Here is a 19,259-nt window from a genome sequence, read left to right as displayed (position 1 = left end):
CAATACAGGGTACAGGTAGCAGGTATGTTTCCCCAGTACTGTTCGTGAAATGACCTCAGTGTACCCTTGCTTGCGTGTTCATTGACTCCCAAAGGATGTTTTCATGGAGGGACCAACTTTGTTTGTATGCACCGTATGCAGGTGTTGCCCTCACTGCATGTATTGTGAAATACATTCTATATCTCCATCAGGCAATGCATTCTTCGTGGTATTCTAGGGTATAGTGTAGCTCACTACATCCTTTAAAGGTTAGGGGACTGACTGCAAGTTGTTTGTGTGACATCATTAATAGACGTGCTGTTTCCACTGTGTGTGTGTGTGTACGTGCGTGTATAATCAACTGTAGAAGTTGTCCTAGATTGGGAGTTTTGTGAAGTTTGCATTCCTAGCTATACACAGATGGTCATCAAGTCACCAAATAGTCCGGTCCCATGTTGTTGTGTTCGCGCAACACCTGGTGTGCTCGGTCAGCACCACTCACATGAAGCCTTCAGTTTGGGCTCCTATTTTCTAGTAAAAGCTGTGCATGTGCTCGGTCAGCACCAGTCACGTGAAGCATTCAGTTTGGGTCGTAGTAAAAGCTGTGTGTATTGCGTAGGGGGTATGCACAATTAAACAAACATACTCAACACTGGCAGTTGTTGCACTATGTACATGTTGTAAGACATCATTAATCGATACAATTATTAATTTTATGTATGCATTCATGATTATTTTTTACATGTATAGTTATGTTTGTTGCTGAGCGCCTTAGCGCAACTAATACCTCATCGTATGAAAACCATTGTATGCATGCATGCTCAGAAAATTCACGCTTCAAGAATGCGGAATTGGGTGTGGCTACATTCGTTTAATTACATCCAAACGGATCTACTATTGGCATAATTATGCATTAGATACATGTGCATGAGAATTATAGCTGAAAGAGCTAGCTACATGTATAGGGCTAAGGCTATAGCCATCGATCCTGTATCTATTCTGTAGAGCTCTATATTAAGAGTCTCACATGAATAAAGCCAACAATGACACTACTATTTGAAAGAGAAAGCAGAGTTCTAGAGAGATTTATTCTAACCAATAATGTAATTACTATTTTACGTGTAGATCTATATACGCATCCATAATTACATCCAAATCTCATTCTCTATACTCTCTAGCACATCTATTCTCCTTCTTTCTCCTAAAATTGTAACTCTGCACGAGGCTGTTCATGCGTGTGCGTATACCTAGTAATGACTGAGCTTGTACTGTACCTGCATACAGTGTGTTTGTAGTTCAGGTTGCAGTTTTACGGTTTTGTCCTAGTAATTAGTGTATGTCAGAGACACTGAAACGTAATTGATACACAATACATGTACACGCACACACAACCCACTCCACCCCTCACACACACACAACCCACTCCACCCCTCACACACACACAGCCCTGAAGTCCTGAAATGGCGGATACAACGCAGGATTCTAACCAATCAAATGCCTCGAATGATGTTGAGAGGAAGTTGCCTCCAATAAAGATGACCAGTCTGAAACTACCAGAAGTCAAAGTACGAAACCTTTCCCATAATTATTATGTTTGGGTATTGTAATAGCAGGAGCATATAAAGGTGCTGGTAATAGTGTTGTGTAGCTGCTTCCTGTTATTGGAAAGCTATCTCCTTTAATTATAGAAACCCAATTAAATACTTACATAAATCGCGGTGTGATATCCTTCTCCTGGAGTTAGTGAACTTCTGTTTGTTTGTACATGTACACTGTACAAGTGTATAATTGTTTTAACTTTTTTGCAGGTTCATACCATCCACCCTCATGACCTGGCCCGTGACCTCCACACCATGGAGACCTACTTTATGTTGGACTGTCGACCAGTACTGGCGTATGACTCGTGTCACATTGCTGGTGAGCCACTACTGTGTCGATCTGCATGCATGGTTACATTCCTATGATTTACTAGTCTACGGTAGGTACACCCTGCTTGAATTTTACATGATTGTACAAAATTATAGTGACTACATGCATGTATACTGTATAGCGGGTATATTTTAAGGGTATACATTTTTGTGGTTTTGACTGATTATAAGTATAATTATATGCGAACATTTATACCCATGAATTTAATATAATTGCATACATGCCGCAAAAAGGCTGCTATTTCGCGAATTTTAAATCGTATAATTATGCTTGATCAGAGGCTGCGGCTACTAAATGTTTCACTTTGCTGGCAGAGGAGGCTACCATTTGAGAGGGCCATTATTCAAGGGTAGCCCTTCAACAACCTTTAGTTTGTCAGCAAAATTTCTTTTCACAAATTCGAACTTTGCCATGAGAGAGTCTTTGTGAAGCACTGCACTGACAAGCTGCTGTTAGTATTAATATGGCTTCCACATGCATGCAGAAATGCTCGAGTCAAAGTTCACTGAGGCTACTATTTGAGAGCGGCTACTAAATGTTAGCAAAGGAGGCTACTATTTGAGAGCGGCCTCTGATCAAGCATGTACGATGCATGTACATTGTAGCCTCTATTGCCATTTTGTACCTTAAAGTCTTTTTGTCGGATCCATAAGGTTCATACGATTTTAATGTTATGTACATGTTGTAAATCGAAATACATGTTCAGATTTTACTTCAGTGGTGGTTGTGCGATATTTGTGGTCAAACGTTCACACTACCCAGAAAAAAGATTGCCTGTTTAATGAAAGCACCGCAGGTGCTGATGCCTCGGTGGAGATGCCAAAGCTACATAACATAAAGCTACTAATAGCTTTTATACTGATGCAAATTTTTGCAATAATTAGCATGCAAACTCAAAGAGTGGGTAATAATCGGCCATGATTGTTGTTAAAAACGATCGATGCCAAAAGTTCAAGTCTAAAATTAATGGCTGCCATCAGCAGAGCCTTGCAGCTCTCTTCCTCACTCTTGCAGCTACAATAGCTAGCGTTCTAGTGCAGAGCTAAGTAGAGTAGTAACACTCGGTAAACAAGTTTGGCTACATGCTCTTCTGAAAAGGCTGCAATGGCATTCCAAGTAAGCAAAACTAGGCATAACTCGAGAACGAAGCATTATTTTGCAAATCCATGAATTAAAATCCAAGTAAACATGACTAGAAGCCTATAGAAACTCTTACTTGCACTTGATTCACCCTTGAGCAGCCGTAGCAGTCTACACAGACACACAAACACACTACCGTATACCTCGCTTGCGCATGCGCACCGAGGCATAAAAATACGTGACTGTACTGTAGGAATCACATTAGTTTTCTTCTGTTGACACACTTCTCTGGAAAAATACCCTTTGGATCAGAGGAGGTATGATATCCGCGCAGGAAGTGTTGGATGCACAATCATGCACCACATTCTTTATTATTTCCTAGTCAGAGTTCAATTTGGCCATCAAAAGAAGTGCAACTCCAAACGTCCTTCCCTGACGTGGAAAGCAGTGATTTAATGGCAATGAATGCACCGCGAGTGCTGATGCCTCGGTGGATGTGTCAAAGCTACAATGTACACAACATACATAATTATAGCTACTAGTCATTGTAATTGCTAATACACACATGATAATTATCATGAGATGCTATGCAGATATAATCAAAGGCATATAATCACAGAGAAACTCAAAAGAGTGGGAAACGATCGACTATGATTGTTAATAAAAATAATGCCAAAAATCCAAAGTCTAACATTAATGGCTGCTAGCTGTGCTGGTTGCATCTGTGCAGTACAGTGTTGCATCTACCAAAAGCTAGCGTTCTAGTACAGAGCTTACATGTAGGTAGAATAGCTCAATTGATTTTGTTGTATATGTGTATGTGTACCTTCTCTGGTACATGTACCTACAGTATAGCTGCCCGAGGAAGTCAAAATATGTCTACATTGCATATAGAAAATCAAGGTATCACCTGCAGCGATTGAAATGTAACGTTATGGTGGGCCGTTTGTTTTAAAATTCAAATGTTAAATTTCATTCAGATTACAATACATGCATTCAAGATGCATACAGTATTCCATTCAAGATGTGCAATTTTCATTCAAGATTTAGTATTCATTCAAGATTTTGATGCATTCATAAAGAGCGCTGATGCACAACATTAATTCATTCAAGATATGCATACAGTCCTTAAAACACAACATTTAAGAGTTGATTAAAATAATGCTCAAAACTCAGGAAGTCGGCAATACCGTGAATAATTTTGTGCTTTTGATTTTTGCACGTACCACCATAGATGAATTTTGAAACAAACGGCCCACCATATAACGTTGACATAATTTCTATTTTGAGATACATATAAATTTCCTATTCTAAGGATAAAGTTAGTGTACTGTGTAGTTGCTGTACATGTACAGTATGTGATAGTATGAGTTACATGAATGATGTGTATTCCTGTGATCTTATTTGTTTATACACTTATTGTTCTAATTTGGTATGGTACATACAAATATACATGTACGTTTGTGTGGTTTCAATTTCTGGACATGCATACAAACCTGACACCTATTTCAACATGATCTCCATGGAAATAAACGTGTCTGCTCGAGGAAGTAGGTTGTACAGTTGAGGGACTCGAAATATGTTTCATGTTTACGTTTGTTGGTGTCATGTTGATTAAACATCTTAGGTGATACTTTCCGCGGTAGGCTGACAGGAAGTTTAATAGAGGGAAAGCACCTAATGAAATAAATTATAATGAGTGATGCTATATGACTGTGTTGGTATCCTGTGTTAAGAATGCATGGGAAGTGAGAATACGTGGGAAGTGAATTTAGTACATGTATGTGAACTATGCAGTCGTATTATAGTAGCTGTTAGGTCTAATCATGTGTATTGTTAAAAGTGCTGTTGTGAAAGTGTGTGTATGGATACTGAAACTATTGGAACTAACTGAACAAGGATATTAGTAGGGGGGGGGGGGGGGGATTTGCGTGTACATGTATGTTATGGCAGCAGTTCCATAATTATGATCAAAGCTAAACCTCGATCCGTACTGTAAGTGTACTTGTACTATGACTGATATACAATTTAACAATTTTAGTTGGCTTTAAAACCACTACAACTGATTCTTTGTTGTGTATAAATATGTGCACAGCTCACTCTTTGACCCTCCTCCCCCCCCCCCAACACACACCACACACAGGTGCAGTTAATGTGAATATTGTGGGACTGCTCAAAAAGCGATTTGTTGCGGGAAAGATAGGCCTTGCTGACCTGGTTACAAGCGATGAAGGAAAAGAAAAGTTTCAAGTAAGATAACACTTTCAGAAGGGAAACTGTATTTACTGTTTGTTGTGTTGGAAAGTTTCTGTTTATACGTACGTGTCATGTGATTCATTCCGTATTAGCAGTAATTTCGTTGTTTTGCATGCTCATACCATACAGCTGTTAATTGTTGTTATTGATGAGGAGATTGCATAGTCCCCAGAATACCAGCAGTGCACAGTGTGGTGGTACAAGTAAATACATGTACCGTACTATGTTAGAGTATCATTATAATTATATCATTTTTAATACACATCCATGTACATGTACGTACTACGTACCTGCCATTAATGAGCATCAAACACACAGCTCTGAAGTTTGCTGATTTTGCAAAGCTGACTCTATGTACCTATTACATCGTACATGTACAGTGTGGACTAGTACATTGTAAATTTCCACACGTAGTATACAAAACCACTGCACTCAGATTGCTTTTCCTTGTCTTCAAAATATTGGTGCTTCAAGGCTACTGTATGAATTTCCGAGTAAGCGATTTACTGTAAGCAAGTCCTTTTTCCTGGTTGGTGTCCATTCACTGATGTTTCCTCTTAGAATGTGTTCATGTCGTGTGTGTGTGTGTGCACCCATACGATATAATTCCATGTACAGTAGTAGTGAAACTGGTCCGTATGTGGTCATCCTACAGTATACAGTCAGGATAATAGCATGTTGTATAAGGAAACTTGTCTATTGAGGTAACTCGATCATGAACCCTAAGTCTCCTTTGAATGAGCTTCATTAGACCTGCTAATCTTTTCAATAGAGCCACTGTTCGTCTTTCCATGCTCCGCGGTGAAGAAGGAAAGGGTACTTTACTTTATTGGTCTCAATTTGCACACAGTCACATAATCATAATAATGGTTGTATGTACATGTTCATGTATACATGAACATGTACATACAACCCATTATTATCTCCTGGCAGTGATTTTTTTTGCCATACACACATGTACATGTAACTTACTTGCAATGTAACACGTCTAGTGTATGGACATAACTGTACATTGTTACGGTACGTTATCAATCCAACTGTGGCCTCTAGGGTTTAATTGAGCAATAATAATCTCATCTGCAGTCGTGCTGGAGCTGTGAATTCCCAATGGTGGTGTATGACGACTCAACTGCTGACATGACAAATCTCTCCTCGTCGCACAGTGTGTGGTTGGTGCTCAGTGCCCTAGAAAAGATGGGACGATGTCCCTACTTGTTACAAGGTAGGGAGTGTCATGTATAATTAGTTGTTTAACTCATTTCAAATTTCTACATTAATTTAACTACTGTGTATAGCATTGTATATCATATGTCATCTGGCCTTTACAAAACTGTAGTGATCCTATTTTTTAAAACACCAATTTGGAATGTTGCTTCTTACGGTTGTGATGTTGTTTACTGTCATAATTATGCCTCGGCACGCAGCAGCCAACATAATACATGCATATTATTACAATTGTTTAACATCAAATTCTGCCACTATTAAAACTAGTGTTCAAGGTGGCGCTGTGCTAATGCCTCTCGCCATGTTTTTGCTTTCGCTCACAAGTATTAGAAAGGTTAATAATTTGCAATAATTATGATTTCAAATTGACAGAATAGGTGTTAGCAATTGATTAAACACAGTAACGAATAATATAAATTGAGTAATTATCAGAAAAGGTTGGTTTGTGGCTTACCTGGACCTCAACAAAGCTGATTCTCTGCAAAATGGATTCTCTTACACGTGGTATTGAGCGCGCATGCGCATTAGATCTACATCCAGGAATAGGGGTGTGTCTGCAGTTCAATCAATAATGGCTACTAAAATAGCTAGCTTCTTTAGCAGCTCTTTCTAACTCTTGTAGCCAACAAAAAGCTAGTGCTTAAGTGCAAGGCTAACTCATAAGTTGAATAGAAAGTTTGTGCGAACAGATGATGCTATGAAAGATTCTGAAGAGACTGCAACAGCCTTCAATGTGAGTCAAACTAGCCATAACTCGAGAAAGAAGCTTTAGTTTGCTAATCCACGAATCAAAATCCAAGAGAACGTGGCTAGAAGCCTATAGAAGCTGTTAGTTTTCGTCGCATTGTAACCGTTGAGCAGTTATAGCTGGAATACACACACACACAGACAGACAGACAGACAGACAGACAGACAGACACACACACACACAGTCAGCTTTACCGTATCCCTCGTGCGGCTACGCCTCGAGGCATAACTAATAACTTGTTGTGTGGATTGAGGCTATCCATGCTCTAAACGTTGTGCTATGGCAGCCAGGCGAGCAGGTTCAAAATTGGACCCATGATTATTGTAGCCAGGTTAAGCATAATATTATTTTTATACGCATCTGTATCTATAGCATCATTGGTTCATAACACATGCAGTACGTACAGGAATGATGTCTCACATTCTTATCATGTACACAGGTGGGCTTACTGAATTCAATGTACTCCACCCTAGTCTATGTGAGATCAACCTTCCCAAGATCAAGAAGGGCTTGGGCAATACTCCGCAGCAGAGGGCCACCACTCCAGGTACAATGCAAGCACTGGCTCTTACGCTTATGTTTGAGCTTTCGTGTTATAGCACTGGGTCAAACTAAATTGTGCAGTATTGTAATTTAAAGTACCGTACATGTATAAAGCACTAATCCTATAGCCATGAATTATAATTATGTACATTGTGCATTCTTACAAGTAGTGAATAGCTTGATTGATTGTGTGTTTGTTATAAGTGGAGCAAGTTTCTTTGTGATTTGCTGGGAAGCTTTTATGTAGCGGAGCAGTTTTTTACTGCTAGGATGCTGCGTGACCATGCTACACTTTGCACACATAGTACAGCCTCGAGGAGAGACAGTGGGTTAGAGCTTTCAGAACTGATCTGTTCGTTGTCTGTCGGTATTTGAGCGAATCTATGATACAGTGTATGTGTGAGCTTAACTGGCTGGACCATCCCGTCTAATTAAGCATACAGATTCTGATGTACAATGTACTCTGTACCTGAAACGTTATATATGTACATGTGATCACTTGTACATGTACATGTATATTACACTGGAATCTCCTAAACGTGAACGCTTTTCGCAACTATGTGTAATTATATGTACATTCATTTTACAGTGTATTGAGGGTTTTCTAATTTCATGGATTTGGGACTTTGTTGAGTGTCCTTATTCAGTTGTACACATTATGATTCACACATTTGGGGTCCCACTGCTAGTGATTTAGGATTTGGTTGAATGTCCCGCCGATACCGTGTACTGTAAGATAGTTATGTGTATGTCTTTGTACACAATTGGGGACTGCACTGTGTATTACATAAATGGTTTGTAGACTATTTTATGATTGTGTTAGTAGCTGAGCATTGCACTATGTGCTGTGCTGGGACGCTACACAGTGCCTATTGCTCTCAGATTCACAGGAGATAGTTTACTGGACCACATCTTGATCTCCACCTCTCGGATAAGCAACTGCTATCGAGTATATAGTCTGTATAGACGTACTGGTGTTTGACAATTTTTAGGCATTTGCATTAAATCATTGCTGATGATAGATTTGGTAGCTAACACATATTAGTTTTCAAAGTCTATATACATTATCATTGCTCAATGAATTTTCACAGCTTCGTGTGATCTGAAAAATATTGTTACATGTATATGCATGATGTTTCGTTTACAATGTACGCCATGAGAATTATACATTACCATTATTAATGTTGTCTTGTTTGTGTGTTCTGTACATGTAGGTATGCGTGACCAACCACTAGACTGGAAGACGGCTCCTCCCGTACATGTACTCTCTTTCCTGGTACTGGGCAGTGAAAAAGACGCTCAGAGCAAAGACGTGAGTGGATGTAGCCCATTAATCTTAATTGATGATCTTTACCAATTCTAAATTGTTATGCAGTTGTTTGTCTTTTTCATTTGAGGACCTTTACCACTTACCCTACAATTTTGTGTGTATGTGAGTATATGCAGTGAAATAATAACTTTGTCACCTTTTGGGGCCAGCCTATTACATGTACAAGGAGCGTGTGTTTGAACCTGTGTTAGCTAGCCACGTCACCCTATATAATTATTACAGCTGCTCTATTGGTCTGCCTTAGAGAAAGCTATACATATGTAGCGTATTTGACTGTATAACTCTTTATTTGTGCAGGTGATGAAGGAGTTCTCAGTACGTTATGTGTTGAATGTGACCCCCAACTGCCCAAACTATTTCAAAGAGGATTCTGTCGAGTATCTGAGAATCAGTGTGACTGACACTGGCAGTCAAAAACTGATTACACATTTCTCTGAAGCATTTGCTTATATTGGTATGATACTGTATGTATGTATTAGAATAGGTACACCCGGTACCAATTTTCATACTCCTATACGATGTAATATTTTATACTTACATGTATACACGTATAATGATACTACACAAGTATTTCATTGAAGACATACCGTAAACGTTGAAATTTTCAACGCATCAAAATTTCGCACTTTCTGCACTAGGCCCACAATTCTTAAATTTCGTGCGCATAAATTTTCGTCCGTTATATTAACGTAGGTGTGGCTAATTTATTTAATTTCGTGTGTTGAGTCCAAGGACGAAAAAAACGAAATTAAACACCTGTCGAAAATGTCACCGTTTACGGTACGTAGAAACAGAGCATGGTTCTATTTTGCTCGAACAGAAGTTCAAAAACTCTTTCGTTACATGTATGTCCGTTTCACTTTACACAGAGAAAGCGCGAATGTCAAAGTGCACAATCTTAATCCATTGTATGGCTGGCATCTCTCGCTCTGTGACTGTCACAATTGCTTATCTCATGCAGAACTTTGGAATGAGCATGCAGGTTTGTGTTAGCCAACCTCTAGATCATAAATAAAATAGAACTCTTCAGTTTAGAAGTATAATTATAATAGCCAATTTATTTATAAAGGGCTGTCCTTTAATTGGTGGGAGGTGAAAAAGCAATGAGCCGATAGAAAGGTTGTGCCTAGCTTATACATGTACATGTAAGTCCATGAAGTACATGACATGTACAATTACTTACAGTACGATCCTAGAAATCAAAGCTCATGCTATTTAATTATTCCCACAGGTGTTTTTTGGGTTAGTACATGTACATGGCTGTGTCACAATAATTATGCGAGTGTGTGATCTCACTGAGATTCTCGTTAGTCAAATAAGCATTTTCTTCACAGGAGGCCTATCAGTTTGTGAAGGACAAGCGACCAGCTATCTCTCCCAACCTAAACTTCATGGGTCAACTCGTAGCCTTTGAGAAACAGCTCAAAGAGAACCAATCCAGCGATGACTACCTAGACATCGAGAATTTTCTACCGACATCAGACCAAGTAATTAGAGCCTGATTTGAACGCATTACATTGCTGTGTTGTTATCTATTTTAAGTATTTACATTGAGCATCGGATGAACTTGTGGGTAGCGTGTGAATTTGCATGAGCAAGAAAGTCAATGTTGTTTGCTTAATATCACATTAATGCATAGTACATGGAAGAAATTTACAGTAGTTTGCTAGTGTGCAAAATAATTATAAAAGCTTCAACAACATTAATTTTTTGGTGTCTAACGTACTGTACTCTCTCTAAGTTTACTAATACTTCTGCTACAAAGGAATACCTCTCAGCTGAGATTAAGAGGCGAGGAACTTTTTCAAAGAACGACTCGTTCACTAAACCAAACATCTCGGCGTCTAAAAGTGCCGACTCAGCAGTGAGTGCTAATGACCCTTGCCCTGATCAAGTGATAGACACCGGAATAAAACCATTTACTCTGAAAATGCCTGGTGAGTGACTCGTCATTATATCAAGGGGCGTATATGAGGCATAGTATAAATAGATTCCAGTAGTGTGCAAAAGTAGAGCATTCCGCCCACGTGAAATGTCTAAAAATAGTAACAGTTGAAGTTTGCTGATTCTGAGAGTAGCCTGAGTTGCATGCCTCTTCTCTTTATAAGCCCTTGACAATTGCACATAACACTGTGACTGTCTTATGACCAATCCACATACACTGTACTTGTTTAGCCACACACATACATGATTGTACATGTACGTAGCAGAACAGGCTTTTATTATTATTATTCAACCTCGCCATAATCATTATTAATAATTATTTGCTATCGCATGTGATATTGACATTGGTATGCAGCATGAGCGTCAAATGATACTTTGCCAACAATAGTTCAATGCTTGCTTCGCCAAATTACCCGTGGTACAGTGTATGCCAAACAATTCGTGGAACAGTTATCTAAGGTGCTATGAATTCCTTTACACATACATGCCGACGGTACATTGTCATCATGATCCACACTCTTTTGTTCTGTGTAGGTCCACGAAAGTGTAAAAAACAGCCATTGAAAGATGACATAACAAAAAAAGGTACATGTGCTTTTATTTATTGTGGCATAATTATAATTATCATTGTGTAATAATAATTATAATTATTAGTCTTATAATTATGCCCCGGTGCACATGCGCAAGCGAGGTATACGGTAGTGTGTTTGTGTGTGTAGACTGCTACAGCTGCTTAAGGATCAATGAAGTGCAAGTACAAGTTTCTATAATTTTATAGGCTTCTAGTCATGTTTTCTTGGATTTTAATTTGTGGATTTGCAAAATAATTCTTTCAATTATTCACAAGTCCTCAATAACGTTTTGTGAAAAGTTGATTTGTATTTTATTACTTGTACTCAACGCATGGAGGTGCATAATAATCGTAATGATTGTCCTTATCTCATTAATAGTGCTACACGTACATGTAGATAAACACTCTCTTTCCCAACACAGAAACGCCCAATACAGGAACGACTGTCAATGCTCCATCTCTTCTGTCAGACTCTAAATCAGACTAGCCTATTATAATTTAGCTCTTCGTCTCAGTTATGCACACACACTCACTACTTGATCCGTGCATGCCATCTTCTATTACATGTATATACACTTCATTATTTCTCCACTTTTATGATTTGTGTTTTTATTGCTTGTTAGTGGTTAATATGTGGTTTGAGATGATTCGTCTTTCATTGTGCATGACGTCAATGAATGGCTGTATGGGTATACATACAACTGTATAGCGGGTATCCTATGCATGGGGACAAGGCTGCAGCCGTATACGATCGAAATTAGTAGGAGCTTTGCATGTTGATTTGGTTCTTGTCCATAATTAGGACACTCGGTATAATTAACAACGCTCGGTATAATTATATATGCATGTATATTAATATTACTGGTCATGAATAAGTCCATGCAGCAGATATAGCCACTGGTATATCACTGGAACAACTGCAAAAAATACCCTATGAAATCAATGGAATGCTGTAATTATAATAATTATAGTCATCACCGCACATGCATGCATGCATGCATGCATAAAATTAATATTATTGATGAACCCTCCACGTACCCTATACTTCGAGAGGTTTAAGTAATTCAAACACATTATGTTATAAGATAATTATAGAGGTTAATTGTCTTCTTTTATGCTCAAGGGCTGACAGTGCATGCGCAAGAAAGGACAAGCTTAGCTGCAGTTAGCCTCTTTCCCAACCAAGTTGTCTCTACTTGGTAGCCAAATATAGAAATTCGCTCTATTAAAAAAAAATTGACCTGGGAACGAGGCTCATGCAGCTACGGTATGACATGCATGTGAGTATAATTATATAATTATAATTATGCCAAGTGAAAGTGGTTGCTAGCTCATGCACATTATTACTCTTTATAATTATGCATTCATGTACATAGTATAATAATTATATGCATCGATCGTGCTAACAGAAACAAGATATCTTTAATTACCCCATCCAATAATAAAGAATATCTACCATTTCTTGGATATTCAGTTGAAGACAATCACCAATTACATCAGATAGAGCATAATTCCCTCACACAGCATCCAAAAGAACACATTAGTGAACAGGTAGTGAAGGAGAGCAGCCACAAACACACACGCTCCCTGTATGCAAGTGCATAATGGAACAAGGATCAATACAAATACAGTATAGACTCTCGCTAATCCGACTCTCTGAATTATGGTCACCTCGTTATACCGGCCGTTAATTTGTTAGGCATGCACGGATTGCTATAATAATTATTTTATAGTTAAATCAATACTGCACAAGACTTGCCCTGAAATGCGGCCACCTCACTATTCCGTATATATAATTATACTAACAGTCCCAAACTAGATGAAATGAGCCAATGCATGCATGCATGGGTTCGAGACATGCATGCATGTATGCACATTTTTTCAAATACAAGGCTTGCATGCTCATAAACATGAATTTCGGCATGCATTAAAGTTTTAAGGTAAACCGTGCCAGCTATATACAATAGTATAGTATAATATTATTGCATAATTATTATGTATAGATACACGACTCAAGTTATATACACCTCACCTCGTCGTCGTTGGCCACAGCTGTTTCTACTCCTGACAAGAACACCACGTAGCCAAGGAGCAAAGAAATAGACAGGTTGAGATGAATGAAGTTATGAACCTTGGTCAACAGCTCTTTTCTAAACATCAACAGCACAGCAAGGTTTTATACATGTATGCAGAGCTTCAATAATTACCTCAATGTCAAGAAATAGAGGATAGACAACAGAAGAAAGAAGATGGATATGGAACAACCAACATAAGTCACCACGGATAGAGCAAACCTGATCTCTGGAGTTGTGTCCTACAAAAGATCAAAGAACTAATTCAAGTAAAATTAGTATTCGCTGCATAAGGCTCACATTCAGTGCTCCAGTGACATCCATTAGAACAGCAAATGCTGTGAAATGACTGCTCTAACAGACAATATCATACAATCTCATTTGCTTGTCTTCATCCACACTGACTGTAATCACACCTTCCGTGGACCACCTGCTAGCTGTTGGCCGCATCACTGACAAAATAAATCTTTGACAAGAATAAACATTAAAAGGACATGCAGCTCACCTAGAAACACTCCAAATACACATTTTGCATTTTCGGCTACTTCATCCTCAGAGAACTGCACACATGCACAAGCATGAGTTAGTGTCGCTTGTAAGTCCAACTACCTTTTGGGTGGTCAATCTGAAGGTTGCCTGTGCCTCAGAGTTAGTTAACTTTACACTGGACTAGAAATAACCTGTGATACAGGTCTGGTTATGTTCCTGTATAAACATAATTATGAGACGTACTGAGCAGAACATGACTTAGTACTGTCGATAATACATTTCAAGATTGGTTTTTGGAAGAAAATCCTCCAAGTTGGAAAATAGAATGTTGACTGCTGTAACATTCCCCTCTGAAAATTGCATGAGACAGACATGGATAAACAGATTTTGGTTACCACCAAAGTTTATGGAATACCTAAAGCCCCTCTCTCCATAAGAAGAGCAGCTGGTATCACAGTTTGGGCTGAGCCTGTTTCTTCACTGACTTCGACAACTTTAGGAAAGGTAATGTGATCTAAACTAGCTAGTGGTGTCAACTTCAATTGCAGCTAGCACTGGAGGGTAAATGCATATACTAGCTTCATCTAGCAATAAGGTGAAGAAGTACGCATACCAATGTTTTGTCTCTCAAGTGTGATCTCCGTCATGTTGCCTATATCCACAGCTTCACTCCTTAGCGCTAATGACACATACTGACCATATAACTCTGCACTCAACAGCAATTGCTGACTCTCAGCAGAAGAATCCTGAAGTATATTTGCAAGATTATCAGTTAATTATCTTTTGCTTTTTGACTTTTGAGATCAAATGAAATGCAGTGCCAGTATTATATGGCATACTGCATTAGGGAAAGTGACCTTTGAGACCTGAGCCCACCGTCCACCCACTACTTCGATCAAATCATTGCTTTTATAGGGACACACTCTCTAACACATTTGTGGTTTTAGGAGTGGTACAAAGAGTTTATTTGGTTGCTGCAATTAGGCTAAGCAAAGTCAATTTGTAGTTTCTCAGGCTATTATTAATTCCTAAAATAGCGAGCGGATTGAGGCATTTGATAAATATTAATGATAATTATATTCATAGAAATTTAATTGAAAACACACCCCTAACTTCCTCAATAAGCGGAAGTGCATAATTTTTACTTATTAATTTTAGTCATAATTATATTCATGACCAAAAAACCATACAAATTTATCCTTTTCTTTTAGTGCCTTTAATTTGAGGTCACGTGATATTTAACTTTTTTGTAAAGCTGCCAATTTCCAAGCGCGAGGGCCTGAGAAACTACAAATTGACTTTGCATGGCCTTAAGACAACAAAGTAGGCACTTTTTAGATTATTGACCATGCACAATATACTACCATGCAGGCCAATAAACTGCTTGTGACACTCATAGCCACCACGTACCCGTGTAATAACTATTGCATTATCGTCCATCATTTACCATTTTGCAATCTTTCCCATCCTTCTGTATTCCTCTCATCCAGAACATTGTTGAGAACGTTCATAACTTCCTGCAAGACTCAACAAAAGGGACTTAACTTATGCCGTACCCTCGCGAAAATACGCCCACCCTTTTCTGCAAGAAGTCTAGGCTTATTAGGGGACTGGGCGTTTAATCGCGAACGGCGAGTTTTCATTCGAATATACGCCCACCCGCGGCCTCAAATCGAGGTTTACACTTTGCTCTATGCCAATTCTTATTGTATTTTCATTTTAAACTACATAGTATTATTTTAGAGAAGCATGACCAGTCCTAGTCCAGCCAGGTCCTCCAGCCAGGTCCAAGACAACCCCTGTGGAGTTGAAACTGTTTGCTGCTGAGAACTAGTTTTACTATGCTGCAATCGAGCTAGCTAGCTACCTAGTACCTGCAGATACACTTTGATTTGTCAAAGGTTACACGTGGGCGTTTTTGTGGGCAGTTCTAAATGTTCTAAAAAATAATAGCGAGAATAGGGTGACCTCTTCTCTGTTAGTCTGGGGGCCAGACCTTTTTCTCAGAGAGGGGAGGGGGAGGGGGAAGAGAGTCTGGAGACTCTTGCAGCACTTCCGTGTGCTCTTGGAATGTGATATTGGAGGTTATAAAGAAGGAGTAAATGTAGAAATACTCTCATTTCATCTGTATCTAAATTCCATTGGCTGTAATCCAAATTCCACAGAGGCAATACTCGCATTTCATTGGGAGGATATGCATTTCATTGGCTCTGACTACATTCCGCTAAAGCACACGGAAATGCTCATATAGGGATTCCTTAAGAGGAATATTTCATTGCTGGTCCAAACGAAAATTAAAGTCTCCGATCCGCAAGTTGTCAAAAAGTAGAGTAAATATTCGCTACTTGAGTACACCTGAAAAGTTTGCAAGATATTCAGATTTGAGAGGTCGGTACCATGCACAGTCAAAAGGAGTTGAGCGCCTCAGAGAAAAAATTGTACAAATGACTAAAAAGAACCACGTTGTACTAGATTCAAGTTTGAGCTCGGATATTGTTCAGTTAATGGACGGAATGACAAAAAGTGTCCATCAAGAATGCCCAGAAGGCTCTTTTAAACGAGTCTTTTGGGACCAACAATTAAAGTCAGCTAGAGTAACGGATTCAAGACAAGTTCGATGGCACCCTGCGGTTTATAAAATGGTGTTTACATCATTTCATCTGCTTGTTACCATGCCCTACGTGGCTCTGGTCTGATATCTTTGCCCTCAGAAAGGACATTGCGAGATTATACCAATTGGATACGTCCTGGGATAGGAAGAAGCACGTGGTAGTTCTTGTATGGGATGAAATGAAGATATGTCAAGATTTAGTTTTTAATAAGCATAGTTGCGAGTTGATGGGGTTTTTGAATATAACTGGACAAAGCTAGTGAAGATTTAAACTCAAATAGTAGTCATAAAGACATTGCATCACACGTGCTGCTTTTCATGATAAGAGGAATGAGGAATGTTCTCAAACCTCGAGTTTCCCTATGCCCACTTTGCTACAAGAGGAATCACCGCAGATGCACTGTTTTCATTGGTTTGGGAAGCAGTTAGACATTTGGAGTGCTGTGGATTAAATGTTATAGCTTTCTGCTCTGATGGTGCCTCTCCTAACAGAAAATTTTATAAGATGCACGATAGAGGGAATGGTGTTGTGAACAAGAGATATATTTTATAAGTGATGTACCCCATCTGATAAAAACCACAAGGAATCCAATTCTTTTGCGAACAAGAATTCTAGAGCCCTTTGGGTAAGTTATTAAAACATTATTTTAGGCGAAAACACATGCATGTCCTTAATTATTTCAGATTAATGGCAAGCACATCAGCTGGGGCCACCTCAAATACTTGTATGAGCGTACTAAGACTCAGTCGGGACTCAGTTTGCTACCAAAGTTGAAAAAAGATCATATTCACCTTACTTCATATTCAAGGATGAAAGTGAACCTGGCAGCTCAGGTAAGAAGAATTCAAGCTGTCACTCATTAGTACCATTTCAATACATACAACTATTGAAATTTCACAAGTTGTATTCCTTGTAGGTTCTAAGCGCATCAGTTGCCAATGCCTTCGACTATTATAGTGATAGCGAGATGGGAGAAACAACAAACTTCGTCCGTTTATTTGATTGTCTTTTTGACTTTTTCAATGTGCGAAGTTTCAAGGAGAGTGTTGTAAAAAGAAAACCAGATTTAAGACCACACCGAGACCCCTCCGACAATAGACTGTCCGTGAGTTTATAGGAGGATGCATAGTGTGCTCTATTTCAATTTCAATTCTTACTTTACAGTGGTTGAAAGATACTTTTCTCAAGTATCTGCAAGATTGGCAGTACTCTGTCAAATGCAGAAGTGGTTGCTTCTCTCTATCCAGACAATAGAAGGGCTTAAAATAACAGGTAAATAATGCAGATTAATTTTTTATTGTATCATTAACAGTGGTGCTTATCTTACATGTACATACCCCTGTATATTTTCCTAGTGACATCCTTTGTGGAAATGGTGCCTGTTCTACTGTCCATACCTGGAGTAAAATGTGTTCTGTCTGAGAAACTATGCCAAGACCCTCTCGAATCGTTCTTTGGTAAACAGAGGGCTGCTGGGGGGAGGAATGAAAATCCGAATGTGCAGCAGTTCTGCTCAAATACGATCTCACTTCGTGTACAAGGATCAGCAGCACTAGAACCTGTTCGAGGTAACTGTGGAAAGAGGCTATGCACTACAGACACTGACTGCTTGAGTGAACCTTTACCTAAAAGGCCAAGAAACTAACAACCGAATTTTTAGTTCATTGTGTATACACCCTCGTCACAATAAATACCTCGTCACAATAAATATTGTTGTAATTATATAATTAATTGATGTGGCACAATACAAAATTCAACCAAATGTTTTTTTCAGGTCTTTTCTAAGTCCTTTTGTCTTGCCAATTTTCTTAGGCAAGTACTTTTCAAGCCATGCCTTTGCAATTGAAAATCCACGAATAGTGACCCAAAGACCAATCATTTCGCTCAGCAATATAGTGGCTTTTATTTCGTCCGTTATATCTACTGACAACAATGTCCAATAAAACTGTACATCTTCATCACCTGCAACAGCCCTTGTTTTCGTTTGTCTTCGGTCTTCTTCGCCTAAAGTTAAGCATTCTTCGCTCTCCTCACAAACACTTTGTTCGTAACGTTTTAGCAATTTGAAGGGTACATATCCAGCAATGTACCTAATGACATTTTTTTCATCTGTAGTGAGCTCAGGTATATCGACAGTACTCTCGCTTGGTTTCTTAACTTTAACTTTTGGTTAATGTGTTGATAAACAAGTGGGCTTAGCGTTACACCATTGGACTTGCAAAAGTCCTTCCACATTTTACTGAGCCTCAACTTATGGAAACAAGACCAAATATTTTCTCGCATTACATTAAATGATCGAAAATTTGCTTCCCTAGTGATACAGTCAAGAAGGCATCTTTCCAAAGAGTGCATTAAGTTGGTGGAAAACTCCTCAAACGCACTTACACATAATTATTTCTTTATCTGTTATAACTCGGAGGAAGGCAAGCCGATTCGAGTGCGAGTAGCTGTCCTTGATCCTCTTGATAATTATAATACTTCT

At 38.8% G+C, this 19,259-nt stretch overlaps 2 protein-coding genes across 7 annotated transcripts in view; one reads left to right on the top strand and one right to left on the bottom strand.

Annotated features, from left to right (window-relative positions):
* LOC135337858 (dual specificity protein phosphatase 6-like) overlaps positions 1-19,259 on the top strand; it is a 51,260-nt gene that overhangs the window by 3,400 nt on the left and 28,601 nt on the right. Inside the window, exons 2-13 of one of the 4 annotated variants that reach the window (XM_064533877.1) lie at positions 1,433-1,544; positions 1,788-1,896; positions 5,132-5,238; positions 6,328-6,466; positions 7,656-7,763; positions 8,974-9,071; positions 9,387-9,543; positions 9,959-10,071; positions 10,424-10,576; positions 10,855-11,026; positions 11,568-11,618; positions 12,027-12,251. In XM_064533877.1, the coding sequence (XP_064389947.1) occupies positions 1,440-1,544; positions 1,788-1,896; positions 5,132-5,238; positions 6,328-6,466; positions 7,656-7,763; positions 8,974-9,071; positions 9,387-9,543; positions 9,959-10,071; positions 10,424-10,576; positions 10,855-11,026; positions 11,568-11,618; positions 12,027-12,091 (1,377 nt within the window). In that variant the 5' untranslated portion in view covers positions 1,433-1,439 and the 3' untranslated portion in view covers positions 12,092-12,251. Of the gene's footprint in view, positions 1-1,424; positions 1,545-1,787; positions 1,897-5,131; positions 5,239-6,327; positions 6,467-7,655; positions 7,764-8,973; positions 9,072-9,386; positions 9,544-9,958; positions 10,072-10,423; positions 10,577-10,854; positions 11,027-11,567; positions 11,619-12,026; positions 12,252-19,259 lie in introns of those variants that run through there. The other 3 variants (XM_064533873.1, XM_064533883.1, XM_064533892.1) reach the window with 3 other exon arrangements.
* LOC135338960 (adhesion G protein-coupled receptor E2-like) lies at positions 12,867-15,035 on the bottom strand. 3 transcript variants are annotated; one of them, XM_064535162.1, is made up of 7 exons: positions 14,581-15,035; positions 14,286-14,515; positions 14,182-14,236; positions 13,977-14,128; positions 13,812-13,918; positions 13,637-13,754; positions 12,867-13,191 (listed from the first exon to the last, which is right to left on the bottom strand). In XM_064535162.1, exons 4-7 carry the CDS (start codon positions 13,998-14,000, stop codon positions 13,096-13,098), a joined length of 345 nt encoding a protein of 114 aa, XP_064391232.1. In that variant the 5' UTR covers positions 14,001-14,128; positions 14,182-14,236; positions 14,286-14,515; positions 14,581-15,035; the 3' UTR covers positions 12,867-13,095. The 3 variants fall into 3 exon arrangements, with proteins under 3 accessions (XP_064391232.1, XP_064391149.1, XP_064391299.1); XM_064535079.1 differs by having other exon boundaries at positions 14,286-14,719; positions 14,779-15,035; XM_064535229.1 differs by having other exon boundaries at positions 14,286-14,381; positions 14,779-15,035.

The sequence above is a fragment of the Halichondria panicea genome, chromosome 1 (assembly GCF_963675165.1).
Source record: "Halichondria panicea chromosome 1, odHalPani1.1, whole genome shotgun sequence".
In the NCBI taxonomy this organism is placed as follows: Eukaryota; Metazoa; Porifera; class Demospongiae; order Suberitida; family Halichondriidae; genus Halichondria; species Halichondria panicea.
Note: the sequence above shows the minus strand (reverse complement) of the source record. Positions and strands in the feature narration are given on the sequence as shown.